Source organism: Talpa europaea, assembly GCF_964194135.1.
Source record: "Talpa europaea genome assembly, chromosome: 13".
In the NCBI taxonomy this organism is placed as follows: Eukaryota; Metazoa; Chordata; class Mammalia; order Eulipotyphla; family Talpidae; genus Talpa; species Talpa europaea.
In genome coordinates, this window is record NC_140080.1 from 40024252 (window position 1) to 40050677 (window position 26426).

A 26426-nucleotide genomic window follows, 5' to 3' on the forward strand; every position below is an offset into this window, starting at 1 on the left:
CAAGCATTCTCCTCTCTCATGTAACAGCTGCACGTTCTCTTAACAACTCCATGAGACTCTTCCACTTTTTCCTCTCCTCTTTGCAGCTCCCAGCCATTTGCTGCCTCCACACTTCTCCAGCAGGGCAGCAAAGCTTTATTTTAAGCTTGACCCCCTTCCTCCTCATCACTCGGACTTCCTGTATTTGTTTCTTTGCCACTGTCATTTCCAAGTTACCCTTTCAACCTCCCCCTTTCTCCTGTCTTTGTTCTTCATAAAGCTTTGCCTCCGCTTCAAAAAACACAGTCTCTGAATTAGCTTGTATTGTTCTCCTCTTCATGATCAGATATGTATTTATTTTTAATTTCCTCCTGCAATCTCACACATAATGAAGGGGAGTAAGTATTTTTCTGAACCTTTTAGACTCTCTTGCATATTGACTTCAAATTTCTGACTCTTCATGTTGAAAAGTTGCTGTGAGTCACTTTGACACTTCAATACACACACGCGCGCGCACACACACACACACACTTTCCTGTCTGTGCCTCTTTCCTTGTATTTAAGACTAGGAGTGGGCAAACTATTGCCTTGGGTCAAATCCAGCCGACCACCTGAATCTGTCAGTAAAGTTTTATTGGCACGCAGCCACACCCACATTTACATATTGCCTCTGGATAGCAAAACTATTCACACCTTACCTGCACACCTTACCTACTTCAAAGCCTAAAATATTTACTAAGTGGCCCTTCCAGAAAAGTTCACAGACTCCCATTGTAGACAACATATCAGGTACTTGCAAACTCTCATCTGAAAGCTTGTATTGCCATATAATGCCTTCATTTCAAATCCCCCATACCCATTTCAAGCTCCTTGCTCCCCACTCTGCAATCTTACTAAGATGTTCCCTAAGGGTACCACTGGCTGGCTTCCTGACTCTCCCTTGGTGGTTTGTAAGAGAAAGCTTTCTAGGAAAGGTTTTCCCCTCCCTAACAACGTGTGAGATATCATCATCAACTGTATTTCTTTTCCTTCTCACTCATTATCCATTTATCATACAACTTTCTATTTGATTGGTTTTATTTTTTGCAATTTGACAGGATGTGGGAATACTAATCAGAGAAAATGAGCCCCTCTCTAGCCCACTTCCAACTCAACATAAGCACTTCATCTATTCTCTCTGGATAAAGTGTAGCTTCTGGGAATTACACCACTCTGCATGGTCTAGAATAGTGGTGCATGGCTCCAGGCTCACAGCCCAGGACTGATTTGAATCCTATCTCTACCATGATCCTTCAAATACTATCTGAAGCAGGAAACTTTAAATCAGGCCAATCCATCAACAAATTACAGCACCCAATAAAAATGTCATTATAAGCTTGAGGCATAACATAACAGAGTCCCTTTCTTTTTCTTTTCTTTTTTTTTTTTATAACTTTAGTGAGGTATGCTTTACATACCATTATTTTATTTTATTTTTTATAATAAATTTTATTTTTATATTCCCCATACAATTGCAACCCCCTCATTTTGACCCTAATCCCTCCCCTCCCTGCCCCCTCACCCCCCCATAGAGTGTCTCTGGTTCATAGTTGTTTGTTGATTTTGATTTTCACTTTCTTATAGTTATTCTTTTTCCTGGTCCCTTATTTAAGTTTTCTAGATTCCTATGAGTGAGACCATCCAGTATTTTTCTTTTTCTTTCTGGCTTATTTTGCTGAGCATGATCCCTTCCAGCACCATCCATGTTGCTGCAAATTGCATGTGTTTATCTTTTTTGAATGCTGAGTAATATTCCATGGTGTATATGTACCACATCTTCTCGATCCAGTCATCTATTTTTGGGCATTTGGGTTGTTTCCAAAGCTTAGCTATTGTAAACAGTGCTGCTATAAACGTAGGGGTGCAGGTGCTCTTTGGAATTGATGTTTCTGATGACACAGTCCCTTTCCACTTCTTCCTTCTCTTAATCTCCTGGCCTTTTTCTAGAGTCTCATAGCTACCAATGATTTTTGTTTTAGCTACTGTGTTCACCTTTGAAGCTGACCAAATTCTGCTTTCCTATTTCCATTCTGTTAATCCCATCTTCTCCTCCAGAAAGTCTCACTAGTCGACTTTTTTTTCCAGAGAAAGTCACTTCCTTTTCTTTTTTTTAAAGATTTATTTATTTATGCATACAAGAACTAGGGTATAAGCCAGAGGTGCGGGAGGTGAGAGGATTCACCAGAGACAGAATGGGGAGCAGAACAGGCAGCCTACTGAAATATGCTGCTGAGGTGAGCAGTGGGCAAGACAGGTGAGGTCTGCTGTGCCATGTGGGTAGCTCCCTGGCTGGGTATCAAACTCATGCTGCAGAGGCTGCAGTAGCTTCACAGTGCTGTGCTTAACCCTTGCACCACCAGGGAGGCACTAAGGACCTATTTAACAGAGTTCCTTTTATCAAGTACATCATGTCCATCTTTCAATAAAAAATTACACAGCAGGGCCTCCCCGGTCGCGCAGTGGTTGAGCTGGGTTGCGAAGCTGCCCGCAGGCTCTGTAGAGCTGGTTTGATTCCCGGCCGCCCGGCGAGGGGCCCACATGGCATGCAGACCTCTCCTGCTGCCCGCTGCTCCCCTCAGCAGTGCACTTCGTTGGTCTGCCTGTTCTGTTTCCCGCTCTGGCTCTGGTGAATTCTCTCACCCTCCCTTGCTTCTAACTGTACCCAGTGCTTGTATAAATAAATAAATAAATCTTTTTTAAAAAAAATTACAAAGCATACTAACTAAGCCAAAATAGTATCTGAAGAGACTGAGCAAACATCAGCACCAGAGTCAGACATGGCAGGAATGTTGGAATTATCAGATCAGGAATTTCGAAAAAACCTGGTGAGTATGCTAAGGACTTAGTATGAAAAAAAGGAGATAACATACAAGAACAGATAGATAATGTAAGCGGAGAAGTGGAAATGCTAACGAAGAATTTTAAAAAATGCTAAAACCCAAGAACATTGTAACAGAAATGAAGAATGCTTCTGAGGCTTTTTAGTAGACTAGACACTGCTAAGGAAGGAATATCTGAATTTGAGGATATAGTAGAAGGAACTTCCAAAACTGAGCAAAGGAAACAAGACTAGAAAAAAAAAGAACAGAATATTCCAGGCTAAGAGGCAACTACAAAGGTTTAATACATACATAATGGGAATATGAGAAGGAGAAGAAAGAAACAGAAGCAATACTTAAAACAATAATGACTGAGAACTTCATCCAAATTAATGTCAGACACCAAACTACATACCCAGGAAGTTCAGGAATACCATATCAAAAATAACTAAACTTAGCCATATCATATTCAGATTTTAGAAAATCAGAGATATGGAAAAAATTTTCACAGAAACCAAAGAGTGAAAACACCTCACCGATGCAGCAGTTAAAATAAGAAGTAAATATGACTTCTCCTCAGAGACTACTCAAGAAGAGAATGGAGTGAAATATTTAAAGTGTTAAGACAAAAAAAAAATCAACCTACAATTCTGACATTATGAAATTCCTTTCAAAAGTGAAGAAGAAATAATGCCTTTTTCAGGCAAACAAAAATAGGCGAATTTGGTAGTAGATCTGCCCTGCAAGAAATATTAAAACAAGTCCTTCAGAGAGAAGGAAAATTATGTAAAACAAAATTTGGATTACACAAAGAAAGGAAGTGCACTGGACAAGCAACAGTGAAGATAAAATAAAAATTTTCATTTCTCTTATTCTTGATCTAGGATATAACCATTTGTTCAAAGTAATAATAGCAACAAGGTATTCAATTATGTACATGTATTATGTAAAGGGGTGAATTCCTTAAGAAGAAATGCAATCCCTAATAAACCTATGCCTAAAAACAGAATATTAATGTTTTGCAAGGCAGAAAACCGATAGAACTGCACAAAGAAATAGATAATTCCCCTATTCTATTTGGAGAGTTTAAAATGCTTCTATCATGGGCCTCCCCAGTGGTGCAGTGGGTTGAGTGCTGCGCTGTGAGGACGTCCACAGCCTCTGCAGGGCCAGTTTGATTCCTGGCCGGCCAGGGAGATTCCCACATGGCGAGGCAGACCTCTCCTGTCTCATTCGCTGCTCCCCTCTGCAGTGCTTTCAGTCTGCCTGCCTCTTCTGCTCCCCGTTCTGTCTCTGGTGAATTCTCTCACCCTCCCACGCCTCTGGCCTGTAACCCAGTGCTTGTATAAATAAATAAATTTTAAAAAATAAATAAATAAAATAAAACAAAGAGTCCAAATAAATAAATAAATAAAATGCTTCTATCAGAAACGGACAGATCCAGCAGGCAGAAAATCAGTAAGGATATAGTTGAACTGGATAGGACTTTCAATCAATTAGATATAACAAAAGGATAACAAAAAAATTATGAACTCTGCATTCATAACTTTGATAATCTAGATGAAATGGACTAATTCTTTGATAAACCCAATCTGCCAAAACTCACAAAGAATAGATAATCTGAATAGGCTCAGTAATTAACAACCTTTCAAAACAGATAGCACCAGGGCCAGGTGGGTTTACTGGTGAACTCTACCAAATACTCAAGGAAGTAATTGTACCAATTCTCTACTATCTCTTCTAGAACATATTTGGAAAGGGAACATCTCTTATATCATTCTATGAGGGCAGCAATACCCGAATACCGAAACAAGATAGACACCATAAGAGAGGAAACTAAAAACCAATACCTCTCATGGACAAAATTATAAATTACTAGTAAATAAAATCCAACAATACAGGGGCCTCCCCGGTGGTGCAGCGGTTGAGCACTGGGTTGTGAAGCTGCCCGCGGCCTCTGTGGCGCCGGTTCGATCCCCGGCTGCTCCCCGGCCACCGGAGGAGGGTCCCACATGGCGCGCAGACCTCTCCTGCCGCCCGCTGCTCCCCTCAGCAGTGTACTTCGGTCCTTCTGCCTGCTCTGCTCCCCGCTCTGGCTCTGGTGAATTCTCTCGCCCTCCCGCGCTTCTGACTGTACCCAGTGCATGTATAAACAAAAAAAAAAAAAATCCAACAATACATAGAAAGAATTATATAACATGACAAAGTGGGATTTATTCAAAGTATGTGAGGCTGGCTCAACATTAGAAAATTAAGGCAATCCATCACATCAACAGGCTAAATTAGAAAAATCACATGATCATATTTATAGATACAGAAAAAAACATTTGGAAGCACCAGTGCATGATTTAAAAAAAAAAAAAATCTCAGCAAATGAGGACTAGATGGGAACTCCTTCCAGTTGATAAAGAACATTACCAAAAAACCTACAGTTAACTTTATATTTAAAGGAAAGAAAATCAAAGTAACTGACATGACAAAACCTTATGTGAAACTGTCCGCAGCCACTGCAGCACAAGTTCGATCCCCGGCCAGGGACTTACCTACATGGCACAGCAGACCTCTCTTGACTTGCCCGCTGCTCCCCTCAGTGTGTTTCGGTCAATCTGCCTGTTCTGTTCTCCACTCTGACTCTGGTGAGTCCTCTCATCCACCTGCATCTCTGTCTTGTACCCCAGCTCTTGTATGTGTAAATAAATAAATATTTAAAAAAATAGAGAACTCAAACAGTGCAGTACTGGCAGACAAAAAGACAACTTGCTTAATGAAGCAAAACAGAAAGCCTAGAAAGAGATCCATGTAAATACAGTCAACTAAGCTTTGACAAGGAAGCAGAAATAATACAGTGGAACAAAGACATATTTTTTTTTTCAACAAATGGTGCTAGAATCACTGGACACCTGCGTGCAACAAAATGACTCTAAACACACATTACACTGTTACAGAAATTAACTCAAAAATGGACCACAGACCTAAATGCAAAACTGTAAAATTCCTAGAAGAAAAACTCAGTGACCTTAGGAATGGCAACAACTAGTTAGCTAAAATACCAAAGGCACACTCCATGGAAGAAATAATGGGTAAGCTGGACCTCATCAAAATTAAAAACTCATTCTGCAAAAGACAATGTCAAATGAATGAAGACAAGCTACAGACTGGACGAAAATATTTGCAAGAGATGTATCTGATAAAGTGTTGTTATTAAAAATGTACCAAAAACTTAAGAGTTTTAAGAAACTCAACAATAAGAAAATAAACAAGTCAACTCACATCACGAAAGAAGACATTGCAATACATATAAAAGTACTTTTTTAACTCTGCTCTATGTATATCTATGTAGCACCAGAGTCAGTATATCTATGTGTACCTCAACAAATAAGAGCTACAGAGCATATGTAAGCATGTGGGTCTCCCTGGTAGCCTAGGGGTTAAGTCTCAACACTATTACCACCATGGCCTGAGTTCTATCCCCAGCCAGGGAGTTAACCCTCATGGAGCAGCAGATCTTGCCTGTTTCGCCCACTGCTCCCCTTAGCAGTGTATTTCAGTAAATCCACCTATTCTGGCCCCTACTCTGTCTTGGGTAAATCCCCACACCCCCCACATGTCTGGCCTATACCCCAGTTCTTCTACACAAAAATAAAATAAAATAAATTGCAGAGCATGTGAAAAGATGATCCACACTGTAAGTCATCCACACTTAAAGCCACATGAGAGGGACTCCCCTGGTGGCGCAGGCAGTTGAGCACAGCGCTATGAAGCTGTCCGGAGCAGCCTCTTGCAGTGCCGGTTTGATTCCTGCTGGGTGGCGAGGGTCCCACATGGCACAGCAGACCTTTCCTGTCACGCCCACTGCTCCCCTCAGCAGTGTATTTCGTCAGTCTGCCTGTTCTGCTCCCTGCTCTTTCTCTGGTGAATCCTCTTACCCTCCCGCGAATCTGGCCTGTACCCTGGTTCTTGTATAAAAAAATAAATAAATAAATATTTTAAATAAAAAAAAGGCACATGAGATACCACTACCTCTGTTAGGTTGGCCAAAACCCAAAATAATGACAACAATAAATGCTGACAAAGGATGTAAAAAAAAAAAAAACAAGAGCCCTCATTTGCTGGTAAAAATGAGAACTCAAAAAAAAAAAAAATCAAAAAAAAAATGAGAAATCACACAATCAGTTTGGAAGACAGTGTGGAGATTTTTTACAAAATTAAACATACTGTTGCCATATGATCCATCATCTCCTTGGTATTTACTCAAAGGAATTAAAAATTTATTTCCATAGAAAAGGTGTCCATGTATGTTTATGGTAGATTTCTTCATAGTTGTCAAGTCTTGGAAGCAAACAACATGGATAAAAAAGCTGCAGTACATCCAGACAATGGAGTATTATTCAAAGAGAAAGAGAAATGAGTTACCGAGTGATGACAAGACATGGAGAAAATTTAAATGCATATTTCTAAGTTAAAGAAGCCAATCTGAAAAGGCTGTATACTGAGTGGCTCTAACTATACAACATTCTAGAAAAGACAAAACTGTGGAGTCAATAAAAAGATTAGTAGTTGCCAGGAGGTAGCAGAAAGGGAGGGATGGATGTGTGGAACACAAAGGGTTTTAGGGCAGGAAACTATACTATACCACTGAACAGTATTATACCACTGTGATAATAGTCAGGATAGTTTTTAAACTCCATAGAATACCCAACACTGAGAACGAACCCTAATGTACACTGTGGCCTTTGGGTGATAATGATGTATCAGTGTAGCTTCATCAGCCATAACAAATGGAGCCTCTGCCAGGAGATACTGATAACAGAGTAGTCACGTGATGTGAGGGCAGGAGAAATATGGGAAATCTCTGCAGTTTTCTAGCCAATTTTGCTGAGCTAAAAGTGCTCCCCCAAATAAAGGTGGTTAAAAAGTAGTTTAAAAACAGGTAATGCTGCCTGTTCCCTTTATTCTAGAATGAAAATGTGTTCTACACACAGAGGTTAATACACAGTGCTGTGCTCATGGCAGTGCACTCTGGGGAGACTAAGCGGAAACAGTCTCCATTTTCCTATTGTTTATCTCTTTGGTTCATCTTTGTTTTCCCAAGGTTAGTTTTTGATTGTGTACCTACATACTTGGTGATTAATAATTTTTTTAGTAAGTCTAGGAAAAGTTAGTGGGTGAAGGGAGATTTGGGGACTCCTCATTACATTTATGGTGACCCTACCCATTCACACCCCACTGGCTCAACCCCACATGTAGATTTGTAAAGAGAGGAGATAACACCAAGCAGCATCTAGTCTTTCAACAGTTTTGAACTTCTCTCGCAGAAACTGGTCCACAGGAGAGCATGTATTCCTGACAATAGATTCACCAGTGACTATAATACTAGAAATACTGACAATTGTGGCTGTGGTCTAAAGATCACAGACAGCCGCACTCACCCAAATGGATAAGCAAGAGACAATGGGGGTACAAGAAAAAAAATCAGGATTTCTATTTGCCTGTATGATGCTATCTCTTCTTGTTCAGTTTGCACTTTTTATTTGAATTTATAATAGTCATAGGATATTAATACATTAATTGTATAGGTAATGGATATATATGCATGTGTTATATATACGCATATATACACGCAGACATACATACACATATATCATAAATATACAAAGAGCAAGCTCAAAAAATTTGCATAGGGGTCAAAAAAGTTCATAGAGGGCCTCCCTGGTCGCGCAACTGTTGAGCGCTGGGTCGCGAAGCTGCCCACAGCCTCTGCAGCGCCGGTTTGATCCCCGGCCACCGGCGAGGGTCCCACATGGCGCACAGACCTCTCCTGCCGCCCGCTGCTCCCCTCAGCAGTGTACTTCGGTCCTTCTGCCTGCTCTGCTCCCTGCTCTGGCTCTGGTGAATTCTCTCACCCTCCCGTGCTTCTGCCTTTACCCAATGCTTGTATAAATAAATACATAAATCTTAAAAAAAAAAGTTCATAGACCATCACTATACTGACCATCTGGCCCAGCCACTTCATTTTAGGAAAGAGGAAGTAATTCAGAGAGAAGGTCGCTAACTTACCCAAGATGTACAGTTGGCTGAAAAGGTTGGGTCTCTAAGCTAAGACCTCTCCACTTTATCCAGTTTGATTCTTTGTCTCATCTCATTTTCTAATGAGATGTACAACTATTTTTTAAAAGCCATAGGTTAAGAGTACAGATAATTTTTTATTTTTTAACATTATGTCTTATTTTTTATTAAAGATTTATTTTATTTATTTATGCATAAAAGAGCTGGGGTATAGGCCAGAGGTGTGTGGGGGGTGGGGGGGGTTGTGAGAGGATTCACCAGAGACAGAGTGGGGGAACAGAACAGGAGGATTGACTGAAATACACTGCTGAGGGGAGCAGCAGGTGAGACAGGAGAGGTCTGCTGCACCATGGGGTCAGCTCCCTAGCGGGGATGGAAGTGGTGCTACAGTGGCTGCTGATAGCTCCACAGGGCTGGGACTTAACCCCTTCGGCCACCAGGGAGGACCTGAAGTTTAATTTTTTAAACATGCTGAGACAGCTCAATGGGCTTCAGTCTCCTCTGGAAAAAGGAGGGCTGAGCTTCCAGGCACAGAATGATTCTGCTCGGCCAGATTCTCCCGTTCCTAGGAAGCTTTAGCCACTGTCTCCCAGGAACATGATTTGTAGGAATAATGCCCAGTGAAAATTAATCATGAAGAGAACGAGCCCCAGAAGGCCCTGAGCGAAGCCATCACAGACAGCGCTCGGCTGCCTTCAACATCACTTACAAGCGCCGTCAGCAGATCGCAGCCTCCAGGGACCATTACTTTGAGGGAACGCTGCCAATCGTAGCATTACTTGGAAAGCTCCTTTTTTATGTTCCTCAAATGCCTACTGTCAAACTAAACCAAAGTTCTGAAAGTTCTCAAACATTTCCAAGTTTGGGTAAGTAAATGTACGCTCAGATTCAAGCATGGCCCCAGGGCCAGGTAAGCAAGGGCCTCTTTCTTAGCCTTAGCGCAAACTTTCCGTCCTCAGAGCCGCTCTGAAAAATTCGTTTACATGACTGTGTTTAGATTCTGATGACTAGGGAGGCCTTTATAAACTAAGAGTTCTATTTCCAGTTGGCCGCCCTTGTGCAGGCTGGTAAAGAGAACTCCAATTTTTCAGAATCATTTTGAAAACTTTTTGCCCCACGGTCTCCCCAGTGGTGCAGCGGGTTGAGCGCAGTGCTGTGAAGCTGTCTGCAGCCTTTGCAGCGCAGGATCAGCTCCCGCACAGCCAGGGAGCTACCTACATGGTGCAGCAGACCTCTCCTGTCTAGCTCACTGCTCTCCTCAGCAGTGTATTTCAGTCCATCTGCCTGTTCTGCTCCCCACTCTGTCTCTGGTGAATCCTCTCACCCTCCTGAGCCTCTGGCCTGTACCCCAGCTCTTGCATAAAAATAAATAAATCTTAAAAAAAAAAAAAAACCTTAAAAAAAACAAAAACAACTTTATGCCCCTGACAAAAAAGGCAAATGACAAATGGGGAAAAGTTAAGCACCCCATCTCATTGATTTCAAATCCTCTCCTCCTGCATCCAGGGCCCCTGCAGACTTCACAAAGGAAGATCTTGCACAAAAGTGGCCCATGTGGGAAGCAGGGAACTAGAAATGACCCATGACTCTGAAAAGGAGTTCTCAATAGACCCATGTCATCATAATGCCATTACTCTGTTTTCACTGGATGACAAACTCTTCACAGTATCATTTGCTCTTGGCAAGACCATAGATCATAATTCTTCTCCTTTTAGGGTTTATTCACCACTAGAAACAGTGAAATGCGTGGACACCATCTTGAGAAATAGTGGAAACATTTGCTTTTCATTTAGAATTGCTTTATGTTGATTGCACTGAGTTTTACTTAATAGTTTTAAGTAAATTTTAAACAAAAAGTTGTGTGAGCCATGGAGATTTTTGGCGATATGAATGTCTATCATGAGAAAAATCTAAAAACATAATTGAACGAGGCGTGACAGGCAGGTCCAGAGCACAATATGAACACCTGGTGATACTTCCTACCTGGTAGCTGGCATTTAGAGTATAACTCAGAGACATTTTTATACCTTTATTCTGCTAAACACATTTGTTATTTAACTCCTTCCTAGTTTATCCATTTAAAAACTAACCTTACTTCCTGAAGGTGCGAGTTAATAATTAGGTATGTTAGACACAAAGTGTATTTTGATTTTATCAAGACGTTTTTTAAAAAATCTCTTTTGACAGTTTCAAAACCAACTTAAAAGAATAAAGATTTTGCAGAAACTGTTCTCAAAGGCTGAGCAATTGACATGTAAGTGTCCTGAATAAAAAGCAGGTGGCAAGAGGGAAGGGGTTTCGAGAGTGTGGGGGTTATATTGACAGATCAGGAGCAGACACAGTGGTCAGGCTCAATGAATTAAAACAAAGAAGCAATCTCTCCATCCGGGAAGAGGAGCAACTCTGGGATCAGAACAATCAGAACTGAAACTTCCCCCCTTATTACCTATGTAATCTGGGGCTAAACACTTCAGAGTCTCTGAGCTTCAATTTCCTTATCTGGAGAAAATATATTTATGTTAGGACATAGACGTAATTATGTTAGGACATAAATAAGGACATCAAAAAGAGGTCCTTACTATCACATCTGTACATGGTTCAAAGCTGGAATTAGGGTGCCATATCATAGAATTAAGGTTCAAAATAATGATAAAATAAAAAGATGAGCTAAGATGGTGATGAATATTAGAGAGAGAAGAAAAACAGAATCAGATAAAGTATGATTTTCCTTTTGGTTTTGTTTTAAATTCAATTGTACCAGCAGGTTAACAGCAGCTTACATGAGCAGATAGGTTTCTGAAGGCTTGAGTGATAGGGAGATTGCTATGGAGACAATAGTAGGACATGCCTACTGATTAGACACAATCTTGTACTACAGGAGCATATGTTGTATGTAAATCAAGAGAATTAACCAGTCTAATGAACTCTGCATGGTCCTATCCCCATCTAGAGCACTATGTTGAGTTCTGGGCACTGTGTTTTTGGAAGAATACTTACAAAATATATATCCCAGAAAGGGATCAGAGGGGAGAACTAAGGAAGCTAGAAATAATTAAGTTTTTAAAGTGAATATTAGGGACAATGTAGCAATTGCAATGAAACAACATGTAACAGATAGTAAAAATCTCAAAGAGTGATAGTGAGGAATATGTATTGAGTACTGTTACAAGTAAAGTAGTCACTGCTGTGCCCATTTATCAGATGAGAAAACTGAGGCACAGAGGGTAAGTTACATGCTGAGGGTCATATAATTTGTAAGGGCTGAGCCAGGTGTCACCCCATGGGCCCATTCCCAGATCTGGGAGTGAGAGTAAAGACACATTCCAGATATTTCTAATCTGTTTTATGGGATCATACTAACATTGCACTCTCCCAATTTTTTTAAACTGAGCACAGGCTAATGACTTACTCCGTCCAGGGAAATGTGAGCATGAAGTCAAGTGGTGACTTCAGTGTGGTGTTCATCCTTCTCCCATCACAGATGTGTGGGGATGGAACCTCCATCATGCTTGTTTCTAAAAGTAACACTAAAGAATGGCTAGGAAAGCCTGGCTCTCTGAGGGGCAATGATAACAGAACTGCCCTGCCAACCCCATTGGATAACCTGTTATTGGATAAATAACAGGAGCGAGAAATAAACTTGTTTGATTAAACCACTGAGAGTTGGGGGTATTTGTTACAAGGCCATCGACTAGGCTATTCTGACAGATATGTGAAACCAAAGGCTTAAAATTATTAAAATATCTCAGAAAAGAAAACATACTTATCCTTATATTTTTAGAGGTCAGAACAAGGAAGAGTATGTAGAAACTATAGGTGGGCAGATTTGAGCTTAGTTTAACGTTTTTAAGTAAAGTTGCCCAAATGCTTCTTCATGAGGTTGAGAGCGCCCTGAAAATGGCGATATTTAAACAGAGGTCAGATGATCGTTGTGCATCTCTGCAGCAAAAGAGATGCCTAAATTAACAAGGTCTAATTTATCAAACATTTATTGGGTTACTCCAATGTGGCAGGCATTTCAGCCGCAAAGATATATGTAATTCCTATCTTCAAGAAAATAATCAAGCACAGAAGTAGATAACCTCAGTGCGATTCAACCAAATGAGAGGTAATAACATGGCCTGGATGAAGCTGACAGCAAGCCTGAATTTACAAATAACCATGCAGCGCTTGAAATCCTGCTGATGCTTAGGTTGTATTATTATTTTTCAATTAGGAGCCAAAAGTATAGGGTTTGCAAAAGGAAGGAAAAGGGAAGAATTGCTGGGTTTAAGCGAGGCACATTTTCCTTTTCTCTAGTTACCATTCTTCAATCTTGCAAACCAGGCATATTATCTGGCTTACATCAGGGGTGTTGCAGCGTGGGGAATAGCACTGACTCATAGTAATTGTTACCGACCTTTTCCATCTGTCCCACCCTTTAGAGTCAGGATGGGCGCATTCAATGGTGATCAACTCAGAACTGCCAAGGGGCAATAACCTGCCGTTCAGAAATCAGCCAAAGACCCTACAAAAGTTTCAGAAGTTTTTCCTGAAAGGGTATTAGAGCAAGGCCTAGAGAAATCCCATAGGATGTGAAAATCACAAACTAGATGAGTGATTCCAAGGGACACTGAACTGACCGTGTTTCCAAAGGGCACCTTTAAACAACACTAACTTCAGTACTTGCTTTCCCTGGTGGTATCCAGTGTTAAAGCTCTCTCTGCTTGTTTGTTTGTTTGTTTGTTTGTTATAAACTTGGAAAAATCAAACATCGGAGATATGTGCAGCTCTTTCCCTGGCTCACTGCGTTTCAATGGAAAAACATTCACAACTTAGGTAAGCAACAACTGTTTTGTACCGAAACAGACATTTCCATTTAGATTATTTTCCAACAATGTGTTAGCCCAGAATAACATCTGTGGGTGGGTTCTGCAGCCACTATCTAGACAGTGATGCCATATCTGATCACTATTGTTCCCCATCTCAAAAGCATCAGTTTGAACTCTAAATACTCCAGTCCTGTCCAGGCCCTGAATTTTCTGAACTATGGTTCTGATTTTCTATGAAATAAATAAGGGCACACTAGATTTCAAAGCCATCCCTTCAGTCAGTTCAGTGTGACATGAGTTTCTCAAAATGACACAGAAGAAATTGGTTTTGGCACATGAAGGGCAGTAGGGAATTTGCAGTTCCTGTTAGCTGACTGCCTCTTCATACTCTTGCCTATTTTCAAAAGTAGATGATATTCTTGCAGAGCCAGCTGGATCCCCGTGGTACCCCGTCTTGTGCCAAGCTTTGTACACAAATACACTCCTTACACACACGTGAAATGTCCATCTAGGGCAGGAGACAGAGACTGAGATTTGGGTGTTTAGTTTAGTGGCTCCACACCCAAAAAGTTTCAGGGACAGAACTGATGTTTGAAGAGTGCAAAAGGAGGCCGCCCACCCTGTACTTTCATCCGGGCACTATGGGGATAACCCCATTTTCCCAGCACCAGTTTGTCCTCTGTCCCGATGACCTGAGTTGAGATTTAATTGGAGTGGGGGGAAGGGGGCGGTGGACAAGACAATTGTGCGTGGTTATTCAGATACTGAGAAGGACTGGAAAACCCCCACGCGTTCCTGGGCTAATTGGGCTGACACACCCACCCAGAGCCTACGGCCGGGGTGGCGGCAGGGAGCCAGGGGAACCCGCGCAGCTTTGTCCCGGGCGCACGAAGATGCTGCGATTGCGGCCACGCGCGAATTCAAGTTCTGGCTAGAAGGTCACCCTACGCTCCACCGGGGATGCGCCTTTCCCCTCCTCCTCGCCTCTGCCCGTGCCAAGTGAGCGGGAGAAAGTTGTACCTGGGTCGCGACGCCGGAGTTGAGGAAGGAACAAGACGAGGCCGGGCGGAGAAGAGAGCCGGATCCCCTTACCTGGTCCTTGGGGCCGAGGTTCTGCAAAACCTCCTTGCCGGTGGCGCTCCGGATCTCCACCCCGGCGGGCGCGGGCGACGCGGGCGCCGGCTCTCTGCTCTCTTCCCGGCCTTGGCCCCGGCGCGGGGTGTCCCCCTCCACCCCGGGCCGGCACCCCGAGCCGCGGCCGCTGCCCTGGCTGCTTCGGGGAGTCTTCGCGCCCCGCTGCCCCACGCTCAGGGCATCGAAATCCAGGGTCTTGCTCTCGAAGGCGCCCTCCACGTTGCAGAACATGCCGCCGTACTTCTGCCGCGGGACCTGGTCGGTGGTGCCCGGCCTGGCCAGGTACACGGGCAGATCGTCCTCGTGGGAGCTGTCCCAGCCCCTCCGGCCCGAGGCCATGGTTCCAGCAGACAGCGGCCCGCGGGTTTGCTTCCCCAGAGGCGGAAAGGGCAGCCGCCGGCAGCGTGCGCCGAGCCACAGTGAGCGAGTGTGGCGGGAGGAGGCGCCTGAGCCTTCGCCAGAGGCGGCAGTGCTGCTCCGGTTCCTGCCAGTCCCCCGCGAGCCAGCGAGCGCGCGGGCCGCAGCAGAGGCGCGCTCCGATCGCGGGCCTTCTCGCCCAGCCTCCCGCCCCGCGGCGCCTCCTCCAGCCCGGGACCCAACCGGCCGCACGGGACGACGCGCCCTGGTTGCGCTCGGCGAATACGAAGCCCAACTTGGCGCGCGCGCACAGACACGCGCGCGCACCCGCACACACAGCTGCCAGCCGGTCACCCCTAGCCCCAGATTCACGCTCGAGAACTTGCTTCACTCACACACTCACACATGTACGCACACCCTGCCTGACCCGGCTAACACCCGAGTTTGCCGCACGTGCTCAAATCTTCCTGCCCGCTCAGTGACCTCACTCCAGGTGACTCAGGTGTGTTCACTGGAGAGCCGGGGCAGACTTGCCACCAGCACACACAAACTCGGATCTCCCAGACTCGGCCCCAGACTTTATTTACCCATATTGCTTTTTTTTTTTTCCCCACATTTTAATTTTTTCTTTTTTCTTTTATATATTTCTTACATCATTTTTTATTTTTGCCCAATATATGCATTTTCATCTTGGTTATAGTCCCCATACAATTCCCACCACTCTTGTTTTTATCCTATTCCCACCACTCTTGTTTTTATCCTATTCCCACCACTCTTGTTTTTATCCTACTCCCTTCTAGACGTGCCTCATCCTAATCTTACAGTTCCTTCACAATTGATCCCAGTTCTATATCAGCTTTATAAACCTAAATCCTCACTTAATGAACTCTGGAATGACACACACACACTCACACACACAAAGAGCGCCTCTTCATTGACAATCACCAAAGCCTATAATTGACTCACAAACAAGACTAGCCTTAAACTCTTTCTTATGTCAACATAACACCCTACATTTTCCCTTTTACTGCCCCTAATTTATCTCAATTACATGACAGGTCACAGAGATGTATATACATTCCTAGATTTTGCCTCGCAAAACACCCTGTCCTCATAAGGTAAATCCCAGGCTAGTACTTCACAGGCTCAAGCCATTTTCTCTCAGTCAGAACCCACACTTGAGCTCACATACCAGCTCAGATGTACCGCAAAATGCACAATCAAGGACTTTGTGGTCCATGTTACATCACATACACACAGACTGTCCTGACGTACCTGCATGCTCCTGCAACCTCAATCTCTTCCCCACCCTGCCCAGACTTTTGCCATATAGAGCCCAGAAACTGCAGAACTTGAGGCACATCATTTGCACACACAGCCTAAATACCCAAATTAAACTGGGCTCCTCCTAGAAATCAGCTCATTCATTTATCCTTCCAAAGAGAATTGAGTGCTCTTCCCAACATTCTGAAGCCGCAGATGGGGGCCTGCCCTCACCAAGGGTATAATCTACAATCCCTCCCCCCACTCCCCATTGTAGCACCATCATTCAGGATTCTAACCAGCATGAGAAACTTTATTCTCTGCACTCCATGAGGCTGAGATCTGGTCTTTTTTTAACTTATCTTTGACTATCTTGAGCCCAGAACATCAATAGGCCCATAATAGGTGCTCCATAAATCCTTTATGGATAAATGGATCATAATAGTAATAACGATTTTAACGATAGGGAACATTTACGGAGCAGTTGCTGTACATCAGTAACCCCTGTAATTATTTCACACAGAATAAGATTGTTAAATACTCCTAAGTATGGCATAGACTGCTGTGTGTACACAGATACAAGATTTGAAGGCCTTTGCAATGAATTTGATGAGCTGAAATGCTGATCTCCAGGTTCAGAGGGATTGGGATCTCAATGGCAGACCTGTGGCAGCCATGAAGTTTTGGGGGGTGCAAGTTGACCAGGACCAACCAGGATTAAAGACATATATGTCAACATAAGATATACTTAGCCCTGGGAGGATAAAAGCACTTGCTATATTGCCCGGATTCCGTAAGCATTATTTATGATTTCTCAAGCTGATTTTCTCTGGGCAACTGCTCCTTTATAGCAAATGCTGATTGGTGAGAGCTCCAGAATTTCATGTGAGAAATCAGCAATATATGCTATTCCCCCAATCTATGCTCATGAAGGTTATTTTCTTCCTTTTTTGATTTTAAGGGGGACAATTGTGCATTCAGCTGTCCTTGGTTGCCTCCACTACAGAACTTCACTCTAGTGGGGGTGGGGGGCAGACAATATATAAGAGTGACCAGGTAAGATAGTCACAAGAACAATACATTACAAAAGAGAGCCAATGCTTAGATTGCTGCTGGGGAAAGATTTGTGGATTTTTTTTTTTTTTAATCATTGGTCCATCTATGGGCTTCATATTCCTTTTATTTATTTATTTATTTTTATTTAAAAAATCTGTATCAGGGCTTTCCCTGTGGCATGGTGGATTGAGCGCAGCACTGTGAAGCTGTCTGCAGCCTCTGCAGCACGGGTTCGATTCCCAGCTGGCCAGGGAATAACCCACTTGGCATCACAGGCCTCTCCTGTCTCACCCATTGCTTCCCTCAGCAGTGTTTTCGGTTAGTCTGCCTGTTCTGTTCCCCATTCTGTCTCTGGTGGATCTTCTCACCCTCCCGCATCTCTGACCTGTACCCCAGTTCTTGTATAAATAAATAAATCTTTTTTAAAAAAATCTGCATCAAAGTAACACTGCATTATAACAATATATAAGTTTTAAGTGTGCATCATTCAACATCTGCGAGACTACATAATGTTCACCACTAAAAGTCCAGTTCCACCCTTTGTCAGACAGTTGAGTCCTTTCACTGGATTTACCCAACCCCTTCCTCCCCCTTGTGTCTGATCACCACCAGTTTGGCCTTATAAGGAAAAGTTTTAGTTTTGCCCTTTTGACTCTATAACACCACTGCACAGGCACCACCAGCACGGGCAACAATAAGGGTATCAGTTAACATTTATTAGGCATTTATTCTGTGCCAGGACTCAGTGCCAAGGACTTCCCATCCAGGATCTTAATCTTCATAGCACAAGTCAGAGACTACTATTTCTTTTTTCCCACCAAAACAGTTGAAATTCTGAGTCAACAACCAAATTATTCCAGAGACATAAATGGAAGCATGACAAGTGCAAAATAGCTATGATTTCCCTCCAGAGGAGTGCACACGGAGTGTAGGCGTGTGCCTGTGTGTGTTTGTGTGTGGGCGCGTGGGCGTGGGTCAGCCTCAGTGTTAGAGCTGCATTGCCTCATCACTATGTAGATGCTCAATAATTTCCTGTGTTGATGAAACTTCACATTTAAAAGTCAACAGCTGCATGTACACATATGTGTTTAATTAAGAAAGCAAAGCAGCCTTTTAAAGAAATGGCAATGGCTGATGTGACTCCAGTTCAGCAATAATATGGCCTTAAGCCAAATGTCTTACTTCTTGATGTCTTTCTGCTTCTTATTTGCTTCAAACGCCTAACAGGATTATTAAGGACTTCACTCATTGAGTAAGGCATTGTGCTAAGAATTTCACGTGCATTGCCTTATACTTCATGAATACCCAGAAGTTTGGTGTAATTATTATTTTCATTTCACCAGTGCAGAAAAGGAGGCCTAGAGAAGTCAAGTTCCTTTTGCAAAGTTTCACAGCTTGCACTTCGAGCTGACGTTCAAGCCCTCTGCTAGCTAGTTTTACGCTCTTGCTCCAAAAAACCGCTCCATAATCTGGCTTTGTTGCAAGAACCCAAAGAGAAAATAGATGGGGAGACCAAAAGTAAGGTGGTAACAAATTAATTAATTCTAAGTGCCCTAGTTGTACTGGCAGAGATTAACTTTCATTAAGACAAACAGTCCCTGGCCTCCCCAGTGGCGCAGCGGGTTGAGCGCTGTGCTGTGAAGCTGTCCGCAGCCTCTGCAGCGCTGGTTCGATTCCCAGCTGGCCAGGGGGATTCCCACATGGCATGGCAGACCTCTCCTGCCTTGCCCGCTGCTCCCCTCAGCAGTGTCTTCAGTCTGTCTCCCTGTTCTGCTCCCCGCTCGGTCTCTGGTGAATTCTCTCACCCTCCCTTGCCTCTGAGTGTACCCCAGTTCTTGCATAAATAAATAAATCTTTAAAAAAAAAGACAAACAGTCCCATAAAGAAACATCTTCCCAATGTCCTTCTAATGAAAGCATAGCCCCATGAACACATGGCGATTTTGTCATGTCTCTTTGTAAGGTAGAGGACACAGAGCAGTAGTATTTATGTCCCCTTAAGCCAGACTTCTCAAAGAAAGTCAAAATATAAAACTTCCATTGGTCACACATCAGCTCCAATATGCATTTCCCATAAGTGCAGTAAATCACTTGTCACTTTGCATTGAGATAACTTGCGTTTGAGCCCATAGCATATCTGATTCTAACTTTAGAGACATGTATTCCAGAGGGGCTTCTATTACCTATAGATCAGAGAAAAGAAGCAATTCCTCCACAGCAAGCACAGAGCAAGCCCCCACATAGTAGAGCCTAAGATGTCTCTTGTGCAAAATATTAATTATAAGGCAAAAATCTACCCAATAGAAGATAAAATTTTAATATTCACTAAAGCTGTGCTCAAAGTAAAGAAGAAATGGAGGAGCTTTATAGTGAACCTGGACTCGACGTATATTTAATATTTCTGATCAAAACCCACCCTGGCTTTTCATGCCTTAATTGCAGGAACTTGGACCTACATGGTCTCTTTCCCAGTTTAAAGGTACAGAGATTATAAACCTCACTTTTCACCCTACAGATGTCACATATGAATGAGGTAAACTTGACCTTAATCAGCACTCTGTCTGGCACACAGTAGGTGTACAATAAGGAGTGCTCTTCCATTTCCATTGAGTATCTTTAGATTATAGCACAGAGTTTGCAATAAGCTTGGCCATAGCTAGAAACTTTAACTTTGTGGACTTTGCAGAGGAAATTGACGTTATAATCAATTCTGTTTAAAAATAACTGTTATTTTCAATATACCTCCATCAAACAGAGTTTTTCTGACAGGCCACGACTGAGTTTCACTTCAATGATTGGCAACTACAATGTTCCTTAGAAACCTAAAAACAGTTTGCCTTTCAAATAAATGTACAATGTTAATACCATTTTATAAAATATTTTGATGATCCCAATTGTGCAGAAAAAAATCCCTGTTATTCTCTAAATATGCATACCTATTCTATTTACATTTAAATAGAAATATTCCTACGTATTCATAGTTCCTACGTATTCATCTTTATGACTATGATAATAGACAATACTTTGAGATATCTATTCTTATATATGTATATGTGTGTATTATATATATGTACATTTATATACATAAATAGGGGAAAACAACAAGGATACATATTAAGTTATCAATTTAGGGCAAGTTGTGGGGTTATGAGTAACTTTCAGCTTTTTCTTTCATGCATTTCTGTATTTTCCAAAATCTTTTCTAGGAAGTGTGAATTATTTTATATTCATAAAAAAATGTTTTTCTTATCTGTGTGTCCAGGGTGTTATTTTATTATTTTTTAAAGATTTTATTTATTTATGCAAGAACTGAGGTACAGGCCAGAGGCACGGAAGGGTGAGAGGATTCACCAGAAACAGAGTGGGGAGCAGAATAGGCAGATGGACCAAAGACACAGCTGAGGGGAGCAGCGGGCGAGACAGGAGAGGCCTGCCATGCCATGTGGGATTCTCCCTGGCTGAATGGGAATTGAACCCACACTGCACAGGCTGCAGACAGCTTCACAGCTCTGCACTCAACCCGCTGCACCACCAAAGAGGCCCCCAAGGTGTTATTTTAGGTAAAAATATTTTCATTGAACATGGTAAAAATGGCTGATAGAGAATTACTGAACCAACCTGTTACCTCCCTCCTCTGTTAGAAAGATCTATTATCAGATCTTCCTGTTCAGCTCCCCGCTCTGTCTCTGGTGAATCTTCTCACCACCCTCCTGAACCTCTGGTCTACACCCCAATTCTTCTATGCAAAAATAAATAAATATATTTCAAAAAGAAACATCTACTATCCCCAACGAAAAAAGAAAAAGAAAACGAAACTCAAAACTCCTCATTAGAGTCAAGTTGCCCCCTCAGCCTCAGAAGCTGGACAGCTGAGTGAGGAAATGATCATTAAGGTGAAGGTGTGAAAAGGCTTATAACTGTCCTTCAGGCAAATCCTTTCCACCAAAGGATTAGTTAACAAGACATGACATAATCACCTTCCTAGTGAGAAGTTGGAAGGTTTTCTTCCCCATATCATACACCGAGCACCTGTCTTTGATGTTACAATTCTCAAATATTTGAAAGTCATTATCATTCCAGAATTTCCTTTCACCTTAAGTAGGAAGGAGACAAATGTTCAGCAGTTGCTGACAAAAGTGATAAGACCGATCTTCACTCTGAACACTCTAATGCTTTAGTTTCCTTGGAGCAAGTTCACAGATGCAATTTAATCTCCTAAATGAAAATCTCTAAGTAAGGGCCAGACAATACATTGAGTTACAGGATTTAAGGGGCCAGGGGGAGCCCATAACCTGTTTAACCCTTCACCAGCCACAATACTTCACAATATACTTCCAAGTATCAAAAGATGTATTATTTTATTACTTTTCTAATCACTTTTCATGGTTTTCATCCATTTACAAAAGAATCTCAATGGTTTTACACAGGAGATAGATACACAGCTGGACAATAACCTCAAACATGCATCCCAGGACTCAACTACATGAGAAAGGAGGGAAAAGTAAAAACAAACACACTAACCAGAAAACACCATAAAGACAGAAATGGTGCCTCCTGACTGGGAGAAGACACTAGCATATCATATATCTGACTAGGGGCTAATTCCCAAAACATACAAAGAACTCATACAACTCAATAACAGGCCAGTCAATCAAAAAGTGGACAGAAGACATGAATGGACACTTCTCCAAAGACATCTAGATGGCACACAGGCACATGAAAAAAAGCTCTCTCTCACTTGTTATTAGGGAAATGGGCATCAAAGCCACTATGAGGCTCATGACATGAGCTGCCAAGATGGTGGCACTGCAGAGCAAGGCTGGGGCTGACGGGAGGTGTATGGGTGTGGTACCAGTTTGAGAAAGGAGGGAAGCATCCAATATATATGCATGTTCGCTCCAATCTTCTGTTAGGAGCTGCAAAACCCAGAAGACCAATGATCTTTGGAATTATAGAAAACAATTTCGAGTATCTTGGGAAAGACTTTCAATATAAATGGAACAGTGTCCTTTGCAACAACAGTCAGTTTCGCTGAAATATTAGCAAACTTCATTTGCAGAAACTTCAAGATTCAGCATACTTTGAAGACATATACATCATTGACCAGACTTCCATTTTTGCTTTCTATAGTTGCTTACAACTGCATTGTAACTGATGTTTTGTGTTCAGGCAAGATGAGCCAAGAAAACTGTGTTCTGAGAATGAAACAGGGTGGGCATGAGCCACCCAGGCTTTAGTGAAGAGAGTAACCAACCGCCCAAAGGGGTATAAACCAAAACCAAGGGTTATAGAAATTCCTGTACAATAGGGGGCTATAGCCAATCAAAGGACAGTGCCCAATAGAGGACAGGTCACTGTCTACGGCTTCTCACCCTCATGGACAATTGCAAAATACCTCAGGCTCAAGGAACAACAACATTGTTTATTTTACAAACGGGAAAAATAGAGCTCACTGTAGCCACAAGTGGCTGGCTATCTTACCCAGATAGTGCCCACCCACCAGAAGCACAGATGTAAGCAGAATGCAGGTCACCTGTCCATAGAGCAGAGCAGCACTGGCCGGTAGTGATGGTCACCACTGGTCACCCAGAGGAGGTGTGAGAGACACCAAGTATATACAGCTCTTCCTGAGTTGTTGGCCTATAACGACAACAAACAGCTCTTTGAGTTTCCAGGCCTAGGGACTCTGGTGCTCCTTTCAGGTGATGTCAGAGATAGGACCAGAGGCCAAAGCAATGTCAGAGACAGATCTGGACGCCCAAGCAATCAGAGAGAACCGTAGGCCCAGTCTTTGACAATGGTGTTTCACTTCTCTTCTTTCCTCAGAGGTCAGCCGCTGCCTGCTGCTTCTTTCTTCTTTCAAGGTCAGCTGCTGTTGTGTCTTTTTTCGGACACCAGGAAAGGCATCTTCCCCTTCTTCCTTCAGAGGCCGGAATGATATGATATCCCTTAGCTCCCTCTAGCCCTGGCTTATGTCCTCATTCAGGGTGCCCCACCTACAAGTCTGCTTGGCATATTTTTCAATCTTATGAGTGATTGGACCTTTAGCACCAGTCAGCTCATAGCGTGAACCTAATTGGTCCATTATACATTCCCAATAATGGGAATATCCAACAAGTACAGATAATTATATGTGTGTGTCCAGGTATTATTTTAGGTAAAAGGGAGGTTGCTGGGCTCAGAGGAGGAGCCACAACCAGAGCAGGCCTGTAATGGAGCAGCAGGATGACAGGCTACCACTGCTGTGGAGGGCTCCCGCCACTGAGGCAGTTAGTTCCCAGCTCAGTTCAGTATCAAGGTCACTGATTGGCCCAGTATGTAGAGTTTAAGATCCCAGGGCTTTGGCTTTTTCTAAAAGTGGTAGTCAAGTTTTATACTTTTCCACTTCCACCAAAAGGAAAGGTTTTATTTTATTGGCTTTGTCAAACAGAGATAAAGGCAATGGAGTTTCCTCTAGTTTATAGAATGGTTTTGAATTATTTAATGGTCTATGTCATTATGCAGTATTTGAAAGTACACTTGAAAAGCTGTATGTAGAGATTAACCAAAGAATAAAAGAATATTAAATCAGCAGAATGTATTTTTAAAAAAGATTTATTTAAACATACAAGAACTGGGGTACAGGCCAGAGGTGTGGGGGGGGGGGTGAGAGGATTCACCAGAGACAGAGTGGAGAGCAGAACAGGCAGACTGACTGAAATATACTGCTGAGGGGAGCAGTGGGCGAGTCAGGAGAGGTCTGCTGCACCATGTGGGTTGCTCCCTGGCTGGCTGGCTGGCTGGGGGATTGAACTCCTGCTGCAGAGGCTGCAGATAGCTTCACAGGGCTGTGCTTAACCCCTCGTGCTACCAGGGAGGCCCCCCAGAATGGATTTTTTTATAATGAAGATTCAGGTACTGCCATAAGTGTCAAAAGTAATTCTGAACAATTTGTTACTGTTCCTTTTGTCTGGTATATAGCAATTACTCAATAAATATTTAATTATTCAATTTTGAAAACCCACGATATTTTCTCACACCTGTGAGAATGGCCTTTATGAGAAAGACTGGAAATAACCAGTGTTGTAGAAAGAGTGGAGAAATAAAGCTCTTGTTCTCTCTTGGTGGATATGTAAATTGGTACAGCCTCTCTGAAAACAGCATAGTGAGTCCTTTGAAAACTAAAAATGGCAATAACATTTGACCTAGCAATACTATTCCTAGGTACTTATGCAAGGAATATGACAACACAAATTTGAAAATCTAAATGTACCCTTATGTTCATAGCAGCACTTATTGCCAAGACATGGAATCAACCTAACACCCATCGATGGATGACTAGATAAAGAAGTTGTGATAAATATGGGCCTCCCCTGGTGGCACAGCAGTTGAGCGCTGGGCTGCGAAGCTGCCTGCAGCCTCTGCAGCTCCGGTTCGATCCCCAGCCACCGGCGAGGGTCCCACATGGGGCGCAGAACTCTCCTGCTGCACCCGCTGCTCCCCTCAGCAGTGCATTTTGTCAGTCTGCCTGTTCTGTTCCCTGCTCTGGCTCTGGTGAATTCTCTCACCCTCCCGCGCTTCTGGACTGTACCCAGTGCTTGTATAACTAAATAAATAAATCTTAAAAAAAAATAAAGAAGTTGCGATATATATAGTCAATCGAATACTACTCTGCTTCCTCCCTCCCCACCCCTCCCTTTCTTCCTTCCGTCCTTCCTTCTCAATGAAAATTTGAAAGCTACATAAAAGCAGAGGGTAATTTAATAAAACCCCAAATCCTTACTATCTAGAATTTATAAATGTTACCTTTTTGTCCTATCCTGTTTATATATTTTGTAAAAAATAAAATTCCTTATGGCTCTCTACCTTATGTATTCTCTCTTCTTCTCAATGAGAAGGATCCATCAACCTATACTGATCTCTCATATTCTCCTAAAGTCTGTTAGGCTCTCTGTTAATTGGGATTTTAAGAACTTTTTTCTTACCAAATAAATTTCTGTTACAGTTTAATTGTTTGCTTTTAACAACAAATATCAGTCAGGGATGATATATAGACTCCTTCACTCCTAGAATGCTGAGACTCTCAGCAATAATATTCAGATTTCTCTTGGTAAATAAAGTTCACCATAATTCACATATTCAGGCAGAAGGTGATCAGTCCAAATTCTAAGGGAAGGTGTGTGCCTTCAGAACACTGACTCTGAATCAATGCATTAGACACAGGCTCACAACCCAACCATTTTGCTCTTATGGGGAGTACTTTTGTTATGATAACTTGAGTGGCTCAAGGAACCTAGACATGAAAGTTACACTTAACATTTTAAAAGACTGTATTTTAGTATTCCTTTGACCTCAAACTAAGTAATGCACAAAGAAAGGTAGTCACATAAAAATGACAAAGTGAAAAGAGAAACCCCTTTCATTCCAGACAGAAATTCGCTGGCTCTGCAGACTGGCGCACATCCTGGCTCCAACACAAATAGCTACCGGCTACAGCATGACTGACAGATGCTAAGAGATACGAGAGGAAAAATGGAAACATGGTGAATAATTCTTTCATTGAGGATTTAGAGTTCTGTATAGATTCAGAAAACATAAATGCATTAGGGATGTCTTCTGAGCCCATTGCTTTTCTCTGATTTCATTTCTACTGTTAATAAATAACTCCTTGTTTGGGCAGCTCCCTGAAATGCCTTCTTCCTCCAGATCTTTCATAATTAAGATGAATGGATAGGAAACAAGATCCCATCAGTGTTTCAATCTTTCATGATTTATAATGGAAACATGAAAAAAATAGAGGGAGACAATTAGTTTAATCATATAGCCCCAATTTCCACTTCTTATTTAAAAATTGTGGCATATGATGGACATGTTTCAGAAAAGTGGGGGATTGGAAGTCAGAAAATCTGGATTGCCAGGGGGGC

The 26426-nt window shown here is 42.4% G+C and overlaps 1 protein-coding gene across 1 annotated transcript in view; it reads right to left on the bottom strand.

Moving 5' to 3' along the window:
- Nucleotides 1-15187, bottom strand: part of DPYSL3 (dihydropyrimidinase like 3) — a gene marked incomplete at both ends in the record, with an annotated part of 117560 nt that extends 102373 nt beyond the window's left edge. The window contains one exon of the mRNA XM_084251749.1: nt 14807-15187. Coding sequence (XP_084107875.1) covers nt 14807-15187 — 381 coding nt within the window. The remainder of the gene's footprint in view (nt 1-14806) is intronic.
- Nucleotides 15188-26426: the final 11239 nt, after the last annotated feature.